This window comes from Ipomoea nil, unplaced genomic scaffold (genome assembly GCF_001879475.1).
Source record: "Ipomoea nil cultivar Tokyo-kokei standard unplaced genomic scaffold, Asagao_1.1 scaffold2704, whole genome shotgun sequence".
Taxonomy (NCBI): Eukaryota; Viridiplantae; Streptophyta; class Magnoliopsida; order Solanales; family Convolvulaceae; genus Ipomoea; species Ipomoea nil.
In genome coordinates, this window is record NW_017619132.1 from 3,534,905 (window position 1) to 3,550,843 (window position 15,939).

The 15,939-nt window shown below is 35.6% G+C and overlaps 3 protein-coding genes across 3 annotated transcripts; all 3 read left to right on the forward strand.

Annotated features, from left to right (window-relative positions):
* The first annotated feature begins 3,122 nt into the window (after positions 1-3,122).
* Positions 3,123-5,612, forward strand: LOC109155591 (fasciclin-like arabinogalactan protein 7). The gene is made up of 2 exons (XM_019303206.1): positions 3,123-3,366; positions 4,639-5,612. Exon 2 carries the CDS (start codon positions 4,639-4,641, stop codon positions 5,437-5,439), a length of 801 nt encoding a protein of 266 aa, XP_019158751.1. The 5' UTR covers positions 3,123-3,366; the 3' UTR covers positions 5,440-5,612.
* Positions 5,613-6,305: 693 nt separating this feature from the next.
* On the forward strand, positions 6,306-7,941 carry LOC109155781 (exopolygalacturonase-like). The gene is made up of 3 exons (XM_019303429.1): positions 6,306-6,477; positions 6,610-6,927; positions 7,009-7,941. Exons 1-3 carry the CDS (start codon positions 6,346-6,348, stop codon positions 7,831-7,833), a joined length of 1,275 nt encoding a protein of 424 aa, XP_019158974.1. The 5' UTR covers positions 6,306-6,345; the 3' UTR covers positions 7,834-7,941.
* Positions 7,942-10,281: 2,340 nt separating this feature from the next.
* Positions 10,282-12,543, forward strand: LOC109155596 (N-acetyltransferase 9-like protein). The gene is made up of 6 exons (XM_019303211.1): positions 10,282-10,495; positions 10,591-10,662; positions 10,860-10,947; positions 11,453-11,585; positions 11,844-11,882; positions 12,185-12,543. Exons 1-6 carry the CDS (start codon positions 10,321-10,323, stop codon positions 12,263-12,265), a joined length of 588 nt encoding a protein of 195 aa, XP_019158756.1. The 5' UTR covers positions 10,282-10,320; the 3' UTR covers positions 12,266-12,543.
* Positions 12,544-15,939: the final 3,396 nt, after the last annotated feature.

Genomic DNA, 15,939 nt, shown 5'->3' on the forward strand with positions numbered 1-15,939 from the left:
GCTATACCATTCGTACCATCTCTTTATTATTCCTATTCTCATTCGGGTTAGTTAAGTCGGACCCCCGGTTTAATTAATTCCATCAGTTATTATTGTTTTATATTTACTCAATTGTTATTCAAATATACATTTTCAATATCATCAAAATCGCTTAAAACCTGACATTTGAATTGACTCTTAGCTCAAGAAACTCACACACACACATATATAATTATGTTAATCGTCATGTTGAATTATTATTAACTGTGAAGTATTTCTTTATAATTATAATATTATTGATAATAAAACAAAAAATAATTAAAAACAACACACCAATAACAATAAGTTGTAAACGTAATTTAAGAGTTAAATAAATGACACAATATACTTATGTCTTTATATGTTATTTTACATGGAATTAGATAAGAGTTAACATCTAATTTACCAAACAAATTTATATTATCAGCTAATACTATTAGCATGTCAAAATAGATAACACATTCAACTAATTAATCCAATTATCTATCAGTTACTTACCAAATATCTTATAACTTTTGTGCAATTAAGCCGTTGAAATTAAAATGTGTGCATTTGAAACATGGGACATGTAAAATATATACAATTATTCTTTTTATTATTTTTAATTTCTTCCAATAAAATTCAACCACATTAGTTACATGATACGCATTAGTAATTTCTCTTTCATATATTGTGTTAGTTGGGAGGAAATATTAAAGTATTTTCAACTCAAGTTGCTTTAGAAGAATTTTATTATTTTTTTTTTTTAAAAAAAGAAGCATTTTTTTTAATGTTACTGGCTCTATTACATTGTAGTATCTGTTCGTATACTTTCTCAACATACTGAAACACAAAGAACCAATACTTTCTCAACATACTGAAACACAAAGATACTGAAACATAAAGAACCAATACTTTTTCAACATACTAAAACACAAAGAACCAATAACGCTTCCACTGAGGTTCGAACACACAATAACCCGGGTACCATTAGACCACATAGTCCTGGTAAAAAAAAGAAGAAGCCTTAATTGCACATATTTTACTTGTGTAATTGTACACAATTGATTGTTTAACGTTCAATTACTCAAGTTTTAAATTTAGTGGCCTAATTGCACAAAACTTATAAGTTTAGCAACTTATTTGACACTTTTCTTAGTTTTTATTTATGTATTTATTGGAGTTATTTCCAACATTTGTTCCCTAATTATTACTTCATAATTTATTTATTTATTTTTACATTGGGTGCATAACTATCAATTTATTTTTTTACATTTAATTTTTTCTATTAATTTTCTAGTCAACCTTAATCAAAATCCTCCATATTTACAATCACGTAAGTTATTTGAAAAATCATTTCTATTATTTAAATTTGATCAGCATGAAAACCATACAGTTGAATATAAAGATTTTGAGATTAATATTATTGAAAATTATATAGGCTTACCCGACAAATTTATTAAATGGACCAAATGTTGTCAGAATTTGATAGTCATATACTAAATGTGAAAAAAATTGATAACTAGAGACTAAATTTGAGAAAATATTATAATCAATGGAATAAAATTGAGATTAACTCTATTTCTTATTTAAGGTTTTTATTATATTTTGTTTTGAGTGAAATGATGGTAGTGTGTATATGTAAATCAAATGATATTCCCAACTACTCAAGTACTTAGTCTATACAAGAAAGCAATGTGATATTTGATTAGAAGTAAGCTTTAAAATTGTGGCACCAACGAATGTATTGTATATCTAGTTCAAATATTAATGATAATTGAGTCAATCATTTATAATAATTATTATTATTGAATTTAAAGTTATTAAATAAAAATCATATATTAAAAGTTTGTGAAAATGACATATTTAGTTGTGGATAATGCTCTTGCATATTGCAAATTGTTTTTTTTTTTTTGTTTTTTGTTTTTTTTTTTTTTTGTTTTTTGTTTTTTTTTTTTGGGTGTGTGTGGGTATTATGGGCATGGAGGACTAAGCATATTTGAACAATTTTCAAGTGTCGTCTTTAGTTAGACATAGGTGTCGAGTACTTCTCAATTTTCACCCATTTTTTACTAGGTGACAAGTGTTGAAACATGTATACGGTCATTTGCATGATTTACACCTCCACCTAGCAATTTGTATAGCATATAGGTCTCTAGAGACATATACCCTTAGTTAATTCAAGTCGTTCTTAGAAGACATCATCTAAAAGTGTTAAAACTAGGGGTCTCGAATCTTGAATCTTAGATCTTCAACAAACACCACTCGTATTTAATATAACACTTGTAACTATTTAGTTTATTATTTTCTTATCTAAACGTTTAGGCACCACACCACTTTTGGAGTAAAATAACAAATTTTTTAAATCGTCTAAACATGAACCAATATAATTGTTTATTGGTTTGGTTGAACAATTAGTTTGGTAACTCTTACATTTTGGTAGGGGTGTAAATAAGCCAAGCCGCTCGGTCAAAGCTCAATTCGAGCTCGATCAACTTCGAGTTCGAGTCAAACTTGAGCCAGCTAGCTAGATTTCAAATGTTTTAGACTCATGGCTCGTCGAGCCACACACACACACACACGCACACACACACACACACACACACACACACACACACACACACACACACACACATATATATATATATATATATATATATAATTATAGCCGAGCCGCTTGGTCAAAACTCAACTTAAGCTTGGTCAACTTCAAGCTCGAGTACTCGACCCGTTTCAATTTTCGAGTTCGAGCTCGACGCGGCTCGTTTACAACCTTATATTCTGTAGTCTTTTGTAAACTAGTATCATAAGGTCAGCTAAGATTACAATGTGAGTTTTATCTAAAGTATACATTTGAGTGGCGATTGTATATTTTCTCTGAGGAAAAAACTATGATTATTTATGAATGTGAGTTCATATAAATTGGAAAGACCGACAATCCGTGTAACAAACAAGTTTAATGGGAAACAATACAAAAAATTAGTGGTTGGGATTTGGGTAGCTGTCACGAAATCAAGAATGAAGATGACAAGGAATGACCAACTCCAACCACAAGCCTTTTTCTTTAAGGTTAATTTCCCAAAACAAATAACAGCAAAGACAACAACAATCCTAACTATAGGGCTTGTAATAATATAATTTTAATTTAATCATGTTTTTCCCCCGCGTTTCTCAGATCCTGTTCAGCGTTCACCAGTTAATCCCTTCACGTACTCTCCTTTCAAGTTTCAACTCCACTTAATAAATTCTAATCACTTTCCTGTCTACCCTTTTACTATATAAATACTCCCCTCTTCTTGGCTTCAGCTTCCATCTCCAAATCAAACTTCTCTCTCTTCTCTGCTACATACTCTCCTTGGGTCTCTCCAGGTTTCCTCTCTCATTCTCTCCCTCTTCTTGATCTGTTGATTTATCCTACTTACAACATTGCATTTTATGTGTTTGCATTTATGTTTAGAGTTCCATTTTTCTGGGTTTTCAAGTTTCTTCTTTTATCTGTTGCTTGGCTAATTATTACTGAATTTGCAACTGAGCTGAAGTATGAATTGTGCATTCCTGTGCTTGTTTCTGAAGTGAAATGGCATCTAGGTTTCTTCTTTCAATTTTTTATTTTTTATTTTTGGTTGGATGTAAGGGTCAAAATTCTGAGATCTACTAGTCCTTTTTATAATGCTGAAAATGTTGGGTCCCTGGTTGGATATAAAAATGTATAGAATTGAGTTTAAATGAAGAAAAAATTAATCTTGGATCCCTGAAGTAGTTAGACCTTTAATTCTATTATGTCTTAAATGGCACCTCTTTGGCTTGCCAGATGACATCTTTGTCCCTCCCCTTGAGGGAAGGTCACAGGATCAAACCCGACGGTGGGGTATTGACTCTTTGAGTTGCAGTAGTTTAGAGAAAATATAGAACATACTACCTTGTAATAGATGTCTTGGGTATATGTATATGTGTGTGTATTCTTTGGTACATGTGATGGGGGATGAAGGAGGCTGGATTAGAATCTCTTGAGAGAGTCCACTTTGAAAAATTAGAGTGTTCGGTTGCAACTCAAAGAGTCGAGTCCAACATCTTGCCATTGAAATGTGGTGCTAACAACTATGAAATAAAGTTGTGCCAGTGCACGAGTTGGGCTTAGAATGCTATGGGTTGGACAGTTGGACTGTCTAATTTGGTTGACCTGTGTGCATTGTGACTCAAACCCTGATCCGTGTATTCGACCTCGGGTCAATCTTAAATTGTAACATGGTATCAGAAAGTCGTCTAGATGGCCCGTTGCCTACTAAGATCTCTTGCTTAGCATGTTGAAATTGAAAACATGCTTCTATGTAAATGGCCAAATAGGTAAAACGATTATCTGTTATAGTGTGCCAAGCCTTCTGGTGTAAGATCACATAGCTCAAATGGCAATTGACCGAGTGCATACCATAACTAGCAAATTGATAACTTGCAAGAAAATATTAATTGATTTGTTGTTTGTCAGTTGCCATTGAATGACCTTGTTCTACAACAAACACTCGTTTGTCCACTCTTTGTATCTCATACGAAATACTTAAAAGTTAAAACATCTCGGCTCTTAGAGCATAGGTCGAATGCTATTGTGATCGGTCATCTAATTACGGTTTCTTGTTGGTTTGCAAGATGGATTGTGGCAGGGCTGTGTTGATGCTGGTTAGTCTGCTGATATGTTATTCTTCAGTCGGGGTCGTTGTTAATGCAAAGGGCATTGCCAAACCACCGAGCCTACCTCCAGCACCTGCACCTGCACCCGCCCCAGAACGTGTGAACCTCGCAGACTTACTCACAGTTGCTGGCCCATTCCACACCTTCCTTAACTACCTCGAATCCACCAAAGTCATAGAAACTTTCCAAAACCAAGCCAACGATACGGAGGAAGGGATCACGCTCTTTGTGCCCAAAGACCAAGCGTTCTCGAAGCTGAAGAAGGTCTCGCTCTCCAACCTCACTGCTAACCAGCTCAAGTCGCTCTGCCTTTTCCACGCGCTGCCACATTACTACACCCTCGCGGAGTTCAGGAACCTCAGCCAATTCAGCCCTATAACTACCTTTGCTGGTGGGCAACTTTACGGTTTGAACTTCACAGACGTCTCCGGGACTGTGCACCTAAACTCGGGGTGGACTAGCACCAAAATCAGCAGTGCAGTGCGGGCAACTTTCCCCGTTGCTGTTTATCAGGTAGACGGGGTTCTCCTCCCCGAAGCCATCTTCGGGACTGACATTCCCCCCACCCCCGCCCCTGCACCCGCACCCGATATCGCCCCCGTTGCAGATGCCCCGGCTGGGGACAAAGGCGCCAGTGGCGACTCGTCTGCATCTCCAACTTCATCGCCTCCATCCTCTTCTCACAAGATAACGACCTCGGGTCTTCTCAACCATTTGGTTTTCGCCATTGTGGGTGGATATACCCTTCTCTTCTTATAGGCTTCTTGGAGTAAGTAGTTATCTGCTATTGTGGAGTTCACATTGGTTCAATTGTCTCCCACCTTTTTCGTCACTTACTTTGTTAATTGGTTCTCTCCTATTCATTACAATTGTTGTACACAAATGGATTATTAGTATTTCTATTGGCAGATGATTGAATTTCATAATTGAAACATCTTACATGAGAAATTATTAGAGGTCTTAAGTTCAATCAGTAATGAATGAAAAGTGGGGCAACTGTAACCGAATTGATCAGACGGTTGATTTGAATTAGACATGCATCATCCAAAATACGAGTTAAATTATGCATGTGTTATTTGAATTAAAAATAAAAATGATGGAATAAGTGTGTCATATTTACATCAATGGTAAGTTCCACAGACAAATTGTTATGTATAATAAAAAGTACATTTTTAATATATTAAATATACATTATTTTTGTACTGTATGTACCTTATATAATATAATATACATCAGTATAAAAATATTGTACATCCCCTGAATACAATATATATTATTTTTAACTGAATGTATATTCTTTTACCTTGTATAAAATATGGTTACATTCATTTACAGTGTATAAAATATGGTCCATACAATAACGATTGATGTTTCACACAATTAGGCTTTGAGAATGAAAAATCCAATTGGAACCAAACACTTGTAACACACTTACACACCCACCAAAATCTTCCTAGAATTATGTTCATATCTGTGGTAGCACACTTCTCTTCTCACCTTATAAATGGCGATCATTTCAGTTTCCCATCAACAATCCATCTGGATTTCAACCAGAAAGGAAAATAAAATAAAAATAAAAATAAAAATCTAAAAAAATAAATATTACATAAAAAATCAAAAAAAAAATCAAAAAAAAAAAAAAACAAACAAACAAACAAAAAAGGGATGGGTTCCAAGGCGATTCAAGCTTCATTAATTTTTTTTTATGTGGCATATCTTGTAGCAACAGTACAGGGTGTTGAAGTTAGCGTTAAAAAATCTGGTGCAAAAGGCGACGGGAAGTGCGATGATGCTCCGGTACAAACATACATGCAATACTATATCTCTTTCTCTCTCTCTCTCTATATATATATATATATATATATATATATATATATATATATATATATATAGTTTGATTTGATTGTATTTTGTGGTTTATTTGAGTAGGCTTTTAAGAAAGCTTGGGGTGAGGTATGCAAAGCGGCGGCGCCGAGCACGTTGAAAGTTCCGGCCGGCAAGTATATGGTGGGTCAGATTGGGTTTCTAGGTCCTTGTAAGAGTGCCATAACATTTGATGCGGGAGATGCCACTTTTATCGCGCCAACCGACCCCACTGCGTTCAAAACAAAAGACGGATGGATTTTGTTCAGCATGGTTAAAGACTTGACGGTTACCGGCGGCACTTTCGACGGTCGGGGTTCCGTTGCCTGGAAGATAAACAACTGTAACAAGAATTTCAACGGAAACTGTAAAAACCTCCCCATTGTAAGTACTCAATCCGATCGAGATCTTTTATTTGTTTATTATTCATTAAGAATTCAAATGAATGTATATATTTTTAAATAGAACCTCAACTTTGGTACGTTGACGAACGGGGTGGTGAAAGGAGTAACGTCGGTGGACAGCAAGTTTTTCCACATGAATGTGATACAGGCCAAGAACCTAACCTTGAGCAAAATCACTATCAAGGCGCCGGGGGATAGCGCCAACACGGACGGAATCCACATCGGCCGTTCCCATGGGGTTACCGTCGATGGTGCTGAAATTAAGACCGGCGATGACTGTATCTCCTTCGGGGACGGTTGCCAGAATGTGACCGTCGAAAATGTGAAGTGCGGCCCCGGCCACGGAATCAGTATTGGAAGCTTAGGAAGATACCCTAACGAACAACCGGTGATGGGAGTGACGGTGAAGCACTGCAAACTCTCCAATACTCTCAACGGCGTTAGGATCAAGACGTGGCCGGCGTCTCCGAACGGCGTCGCCTCCGGCATGCACTTCGAAGATGTGAAGATGGACAACGTCAGCAACCCAATCTTGATCGATCAGCAATATTGTCCCTGGAATCAATGCAAGGCCGGCGTCCCTTCGAAAATAAAGATCAGCGACGTTAGCTTCAAGGAGATAACGGGGACGTCGGCGACGAAGGTGGCGGTGAAATTACTGTGCAGCTCCGGAGTACCGTGCAACAAAGTAGTGCTGAGCGGGGTGAAGTTGGAATACAAAGGAACCAACGGCAGCGCCATATCGGAATGTGACAACGTGAAGCCAACACTCTCCGGCAAAAATTCCCCTGCAATTTGTGATGCCTCTAAAAAAGGTGCCCCTGAAGGTGCCCCTGAAGGTGCCCCTGCCCCAGGTGCCCCTGCCCCTGCCCCTAAAAAAGCTTAGCTTAATCACTCTGTGTAATCCCGTCTCTAATTAGAATTAGACTTAATTAAATAAATAGCGCCCCCTACGTGTTTCTCTATATGCACGATTGAGTGGTGAAATTTGTTACTACTATTTATCAATAATATCATTCATCTTTTTGTTTTTTTTTTTTAGTATTCAATATTGTTACAAATTTTCATATGAAATATTTGTTTGCAAGGGCTTATATATAGTTATGACTAAAAGGAGTATTTTATGTCACATTATAACATTTTTTTGTAAAAAAATTATAAATGCTACGAATTGAAATTTGTAAGGAATTTAATTTAAAATTTTAGTGATTTTTGTAACTTTTCTAAATAAAAAGGTTCACACAAACTAATAAAAGTCAATAAATATTTTTTTTATATTGACTTTTAAAAATTCTTACAAAAATTTGTATTCTCTATGAAATTCACTAAATATTTATTAAAATCTCTAATTTTAACAGTTTGTATATAAATTTTTGTTGGATAAATACCAACAAGTGTTACTGTAGTTTTAATTTTAATTGACTTTACACACGTCTGTAGCGGATGTAATTATCCTTCATTATTGTATGTTTTTATTGTCATTGTATTATGATGAAGATGGATGAACAAGATGATCTTCTTGCCTTTTCTATTCCTCCCATTACTTATGTTTTCATTATTTATGTGTGTGGCATGCAAATCATGTAAATATAATGAACATGTACTACTTGTGATTTATTATATTACTTGTGGCGTGCAAAGCTGTGTAATTGATATACATTCAGTGTGCTATTTGTGAGGCGAACATCAATTTGCATTAAGTAGATGGCTTCTTTTATTTGTAGTCTTACAATTCCGGTGGTTGTGGTTTGATTGGTTTCGGTGGTTTCGGACGTCGAAACGACGTCGTTTTTGCAACCGCATGGTGCACACGGTTGCATAGCATAACGCTCCGTCTTGTGTTGTGATTTTTTGTGTTTTTGTGTTATTAAATTTTATATTTGAAATAACTTATTAATTGTGTCTTATGTTATGAATTTCCTGTATCTTGTGTTGTGAAATTCTATGTATGTGAACAAAAATTATGTACTTAAATCAGATTTGAAAAAATATGTAAGTATATAACATGTATATGTGTCTTGTGTTATGAAATTATGTACATTTACGGGTATGAATTATGTACCTCATCGCTTCGGTTCAGGGTCTATAATTACTTAAATCATATTTGAAAAATAAGTAAATATATAACATGTGTATGTGTCTCGTGTTATGCTTTTTTGTGTCTTGTGTTATGAAATTATGTAACTTACAAGTATGAATTTTGTATCTCGTAGATTCGACCCAGGGTTCATAATATTATATGAATCCTGGTCCATGATATAAATTGCTCTCTACAGATACATAACTTGAATGTCGTTTTGCATTGTGGTAATTGTTATGCCATGGAGGTCCAAAACGACGCAGCTTTGTGCATATGGAATAACGATGCCGTTAGTGACACTGTTTAATCAGCTAATGATATTTTTGTGTGTGTGAATATAGAGTTAAACAATTGTGATTATAGAGTTCAAAAATTGTAAATATAGAGTTTTGTAATTGTGAATATTGAGTTTTGTAAATTTGTATATTAAGATCTAAAATTGTGAATAAAAAATTCTGCAATTGTGAATATTGAATTTTGTAATTTTGTATATTGAGATCTAAAATTATGATATAGAGGAATGATTTGGAAGACAAATGGCAAGTCAACAGTAAAGAATGAAGCAATTTTTTTTTCTTTTTTCTAGAATGTAGACTTCAAAACAACGTTGTTTTAGACCCGATCCGGATCCATAGCATAATTTGCCGCATTTGGACATTGGTCCATGGTTATAAGAATTATATCAAATATAGCTTTGGTGTGGCCCAACATAATTGTTCGATGGCCCAATAGAAAGCCCAGTAACACCTGCAACATGGCTTAAGCAGTTATGGACTAATGGCGAATCTGCACGACTGTATGTTGGATAGTTACGGTGCATACGGATGCCAAAACGACGTCGTTTTATTAAAAAACGCGCGTTTCCCTTTTAAAAAAAATTCAGGTTCGATTCCCAGTAACAACATTATATTGTTCATTCATTCTGGAATTTTAGTTCATAGATTATGGAATTATAGTTAATTGATTATGGAATTATAGTTCATCGATTATGGAATTATAGTTCATCGATTCTGAAATTTTAATTTATAGATTATGGAATTTTAGTTCATTCATTCTGGGATTTTTAGTTCATAGATTAGATTATGGAATTATAGTTCATCGATTATGGAATTTTAGTTCATATGTTATTGTTGGGAATCGAACCTGATTTTTTTTTTTAAGAGGAGACGCTTGTTTTATTAAAACGACGTCGTTTTTGCATCCGTATGCATCATGCATGGTGCATACGGATGCACAGCATAATTTGCCCTGTATGTTGACGCAGATAGAGAGAGAGAGAGAGAGGAGAGGAAAATGAAGGTGAGCGTACAAGGGGAGAAGGTGGTGCTGGTACCGTACATGAGAGAGCACGTTCCGAAGTACCATGAATGGATGCAGGACCCTTCTCTCCTCCAAGCTACTGGTTCTGAGCCGCTAACCCTAGACCAGGAATATGATATGCAGCTCTCTTGGACACAAGATCCCTTGAGTAACTCCTAATACTTCACGCAATTGATTCTACTCAAACGCGTTTGATCGAATAGGTGTTCTAACCTTTTAACATTTCTGTTTCTGATTTTGCAGAGCAGACTTTCATAGTGTTGGATAAGGAGCTGATTGTTGGAGACTTCTTCCATGGGGACGCGCATGTTGAAGGTAGGTGATTTGATCTTCTGAGAAGTAGAATAGTTCTTACTTCAATAGTTGCAGATAGAACCTAATTTCCAGAACTGTTTAGGCTGAGGGCTTCTGTAATTGCTTACCACTTCTCAATTTACAAATTAACTTTTGCTAAGAGATTGTGCTTGTTTATGGTGTGCATTGTTGTTCCTGATTCTATGCTCTTTTGTCAGCCATGGTTGGTGATGTGAATATATATATGAATGACTTGGATGATTCCCAGACTGCTGAGATTGAAATAATGATAGCAGAACCCAAATGGTACAAGCATTTGCATTTCAAGTTTAGTAATTGTGTTATGTCATTGTCGAGAGCTCTTTTCCAATTTGATACATCTTCCAAGTTTCTAACCCTCCCTAGACGGTAGGTAGTTGGTCAGAATCTATGAACCTAAAGAAATATCCTGTTGGCTGGTGACCTAAATCTTTTTGGAAATGAAGTATCAGAGTATGTTAACTAAGTACAATTTGCCTTGCTCTGAAGTTGATCTTTGCTTGGTAATAATACTGATTAACCTCAAGAGCAAACGAGGAATCTGATATCTTGTACTAAATTACTTAATTGTGTAGGGACTATTCCATTGTATGCAGTTACATTGATTGTCGTATTTACTTTTATTCTTGGAATTTATGCAGCAAGTTTGTTAATTTCTTATGTATCGCCTGTCCAATGAGTCTGATGTCTTTTTCCTTGTCATTTCTCTGAGTTTTCCACCTATCTTTTATATATTCTTTTTAGTTTTCACTTGGAGTTCTTGCTAGTGTAGTCGCGGCAAAGGGCTTGGTAATGAGACTGTTCTTTTGATGATGGCATTTGCTGTGGAGAAATTTGGGATCCATACCTTCCGTGCTAAAATTGGAGAGTCAAATAAAGCTTCTCTCAGCCTATTCCAAAAATTGGTATCTCAGTCCTCTCTGTAAAAACACACGTGTATTCATATTTTACTAAACTAAGGCTCCATCATGTACCTACAGGAATGAGATTCATTTATTTTTGCATCTTTCGACTCTCCATTGTATGAGAATTGTTTCATTTGGCCAGGGGGCTCTTATGGGGCTGGATTGAACATGCATTTGCCATGTTTAATGTAACGTTTGCATTGACAAATCTGAATCACCAAAAAAAATTCTTATGTTTTTTTGTTTTTGTTTTGGTAGGGATTTGTGCAAACTTCTTACAGTCAAATCTTCAGTGAGGTGAGTTTTGAGTTCTATTACATACATGATACAACAGCACATAATGTCACATAGTGGAAGTTCCTTTTGTCCCAAACTACTGCGCGAAAAGGAGAAACTGCGTTGATGAAGTCTGGGCAAATTGTTATGTTTCCTAGTATATATTAATTTGACTGTGAAATTTGGTTATCTTAATGATACATATAGTACTCAAATATCAATGGATCCATCATCCATCCAACATGATTACTCTGATCATCCCAAGTATTGGAAAAGCTAAATCCTCATTTGGTTTAGTATTGATTGATGTTTTCATCGGACAGGTAACACTGGAGTTACCAATAACCCAGGCAAAAGGCAAGGAGCTGCATCAACTGATTAGCAACGCGGTTACACATTCATAACTATTGGAAGATCTGTACTTTATCGTGATTAGAGAGAGATTCCAAGTCTGCTTATGAGCTTATATATCCAACCTGTTCTTCTCTGGATTGCTTCCAAAACCCCTCCACCTTAGCAAGTCAGATTGCCAGATTGGGACTCAAACTAATTAAGCAGTGATAGCTGATTATCATGCCTGTATTTGGTTGCCAACGTTGGCATTGCTGTATATCACTTTCTGATGTGATGGGATTTTTATACACTTATCATTTTTCAATAACAAACCGGCTTTGTTTCCCTACTTTATTTAGCACTTTTTTTTTTTTTTTTTTTTTTTTTTTTTTTTTTTTTCATTTCATTTAACTCAAACCATGTGTGAATAACAAACCACCTTTGGACTATGAATATCTAAATCTGTGTTTAGTTACCAATCGTTATACCCTGCACTACGGCGCACATAGCACTGTGCTCCCCGCACTTTTCAAAACGATGTCGTTTTAATAATTTATGTAGGGAGTTGATGCAATTATGCACATTATGGTATATAATTATGTACATTTTTTATACAATTATGTATTTTTTTTATACAATTATGTATATCTTTTTTATACAATCATGTACATTCGAAACAAGGAATTTATGTGCATTACATTAACTGTTAAGAGTTTATATGTATTATATTAGATTATATATATTATCTTTTCAATTAAAAAATAAGAAAATTAACGACCAACACAGAAAGCGAAATTTCCAAAAAAAAAAATAAAAATAAAAAATTCAAAACGACGTCGTTTTGTACTAGGATGTACAATGCAATGCGCGCCCTGGTGCACGACATAAATTGCCTTTATTTACATGGAAAGGTTGACATTTTCTAACTAAGAGATAGGAGTCGCTAAATAAGGAAGAGAGATCCAAAAGATTAGGAGTTCCAGTTGTGATTAATTTCGTGGTAGCAAACTTCTCTTCTCACCTTATAAATACACACAGATCATTTCAATTTCCCATCAACAATCCATCTGGATTTGAACCAGAAAGGAAAAATAAACAATTAAAAAAATCTAAAAAAATTAAATATTACATAAAAAAAAAAGATGGGTTCCAAGGTGATTTTGATTTTTTTCTATGTGGCATATCTTGTAGCAACAATACAGGGTGTTGAAGTTAGCGACGGGAAGTGCGATGATGCTCCGGTACAAACATACATGCAATACTATATCTCTTTCTCTCTCTCTCTCTATATATATATATATATATATATATATATATATATTATAGTTTGATTTGATTGTATTTTGTGGTTTATTTGAGTAGGCTTTTAAGAAAGCTTGGGGTGAGGTATGCAAAGCGGCGCCGAGCACGCTGAAAGTTCTGGACGGCAAGTATATGGTGGGTTAGATTGAGTTTCTAGGTCCTTGTAAGAGTGCCATAACATTTGATGCGGGAGACGCCACTTTTATTGCGCCAACCGACCCCACTGCGTTCAAAACAAAAGACGGATGGATTTTGTTCAGCATGGTTAAAGACTTGACGGTCACCGGTGGCACTTTCGACGGTCGGGGTAGATAAACAACTGTAACAAGAATTTCAACGGAAACTGTAAAAACCTCCCCATTGTAAGTACTCGATTCGATCGAGAGTCTCTTATTATTAATCTATTCTTTTATTTGTTTATTATTCATTAAGAATTCAAATGAATGTATATATTTTTAAAGAGAACCTCAACTTTGGTACGCTGACGAACGGGGTGGTGAAAGGAGTAACGTCGGTGGACAACAAGTTTTTCCACATGAATGTGATACAGGCCAAGAACCTGACGTTGAGCAAAATCACTATCAAGGCACCGGGGGATAGCGCCAACACCAACGGAATCCACATCGGCCGTTCCCATGGGGTTACCGTCGATGGTGCTGAAATTAAGACCGGCGATGACTGTATCTCCTTCGAGGACGGTTGCTAGAATGTGATCGTCGAAAATGTGAAGTGCTCAGTATTGGAAGCTTAGGAAGATACCATAACGAATAACCGGTGATGGGAGTGACGGTGAAGCACTGCAAACTCTCCAATACTCTCAACTGAGTTAGGATCAAGACGTGGCTGGCGTCTTCGAACGGCGTCGCCTCCGGCATGCACTTCGAAGATGTGACGATGGACAACGTCAGCAACCCAATCTTGATCGATCAGCAATACTGTCCCTGGAATCAATGCAAGATCGGCGTTTCGTATTTTGGCGTTTCGTCGAAAATACGTTAGCTTCAAGGAGATAACGGGGACGTCGGTGACAAAGGTGGCGGTGAAATTACTGTGCAGCTCCAGAGTACCCCGCAAAAAAGTAGTCAAGGAGATAACGGGGACGTCGGCGACAAAGGTGGTGGTGGAATTACTGTGCAGCTGCGGAGTACCGTGCAACAAAGTAGTGCTGAGCGGGGTGAAGTTGGAATACAAAGGAACCAACGACAGCGCCATATCGGAATGTGACAATGTGAAGCCAACACTCTTCGGCAAAAATTCCCCTGCAATTTGTGATGCCCTTAAAAAAGATGCCCCTGCCCCTGCCCCTAAAAAAGATGCCCCTGCCCCTAAAAAAGCTTAGCTTAATCACTCTGTGTAATCCCGTCTCTAATTAGAATTAGACTTAATTATGTGTTTGTGAATAAATAGCTTAGATCAGACCAAGGACCTTGTAGTCCAATAGTATTATGTTGCTCCCCTATATGGGAAGTGATAGGTTCAATAACTTAGATCAGTGTGCACTGCACCAGATCAGTGGTCGTGTTTTTTATATATGCACGATTGAAAGGTGAAATTCTTTTTTTTTTTTTTTAGTAGTAGTACAATATATCTTTTCTATTCTATTTGTCTTGTACTTTATATTTCATTCAGTTCATTATTTGGGTGACAAGGAAAATCGGCAGTCACTAGGTAGGTTAATTTACTTACGTTAACAGTCAAACTTTGAATTAGTAGTATATAATTAGTTGAAGACGCCAGGCAAGCGGTGTTATGTATAGAAAGCTAAGGGCCCTTTGGGTTGGGGTTTAACCTTTTGGAAGAATGTATATAAAGCTAAAGCTAAGGATGAGCACCCCATGAGTGGTGAAATATAATATATAATATATATGTTGTTATCCTATCATTCATCAATAATACAATTATTGGAATTTACATTTAATTTGTCTTAGTTCTCTATTAAGGCTAATTAATTGCAGAATATAATGAAATTGGCACCAATTGCGGGCCACAACCCCAAACCCGCGACAACAACAAAACACTCACTATATATATATATATGTGTGTGTGTGTGTGTAATTTTTACTACACTATTAAAAATGTTAATTTTGGTGTTCGTATATAATTCATGTCTTTTGGTCAATTTAATCAACAATTTTAATTATTATTATTATTATTATTATTATTATTATTTTATTATGTTAAACAAATAATGAAAACGTAAGTAAAGATAAGAAGTAATAGACAGAAAAAAGGAGAAGGCAGGAAAATCATCTTGTTCATTCATCTTTATCATAGTACAATGATATATAGACAAGATACAATAAAGACATACAATAATGAAAGATAATTACATCCGTTACAAACGTTGCAAAGCTATTGTATTTTCGACAACTATAATACTTTCACAAATATCTCAAATCTCTCTCATATTTATAATTGTTTAGGACAATATTTAAGTAACCAG

Bases quoted from the DNA above. Each gene is read 5' to 3' on its own strand.
- LOC109155596 (XM_019303211.1), top strand. From the start codon at position 10,321: ATGAAGGTGAGCGTACAAGGGGAGAAGGTGGTGCTGGTACCGTACATG. The intron at 10,948-11,452 runs GTACAAGCATTT...TTGCTAGTGTAG, and splicing joins ATGATAGCAGAACCCAAATG to TCGCGGCAAAGGGCTTGGTA. The intron at 11,586-11,843 runs GTATCTCAGTCC...TTGTTTTGGTAG, and splicing joins TCAGCCTATTCCAAAAATTG to GGATTTGTGCAAACTTCTTA.
- LOC109155591 (XM_019303206.1), top strand. From the start codon at position 4,639: ATGGATTGTGGCAGGGCTGTGTTGATGCTGGTTAGTCTGCTGATATGT.
- LOC109155781 (XM_019303429.1), top strand. From the start codon at position 6,346: ATGGGTTCCAAGGCGATTCAAGCTTCATTAATTTTTTTTTATGTGGCA. The intron at 6,478-6,609 runs GTACAAACATAC...TTATTTGAGTAG, and splicing joins GGAAGTGCGATGATGCTCCG to GCTTTTAAGAAAGCTTGGGG. The intron at 6,928-7,008 runs GTAAGTACTCAA...ATTTTTAAATAG, and splicing joins ACTGTAAAAACCTCCCCATT to AACCTCAACTTTGGTACGTT.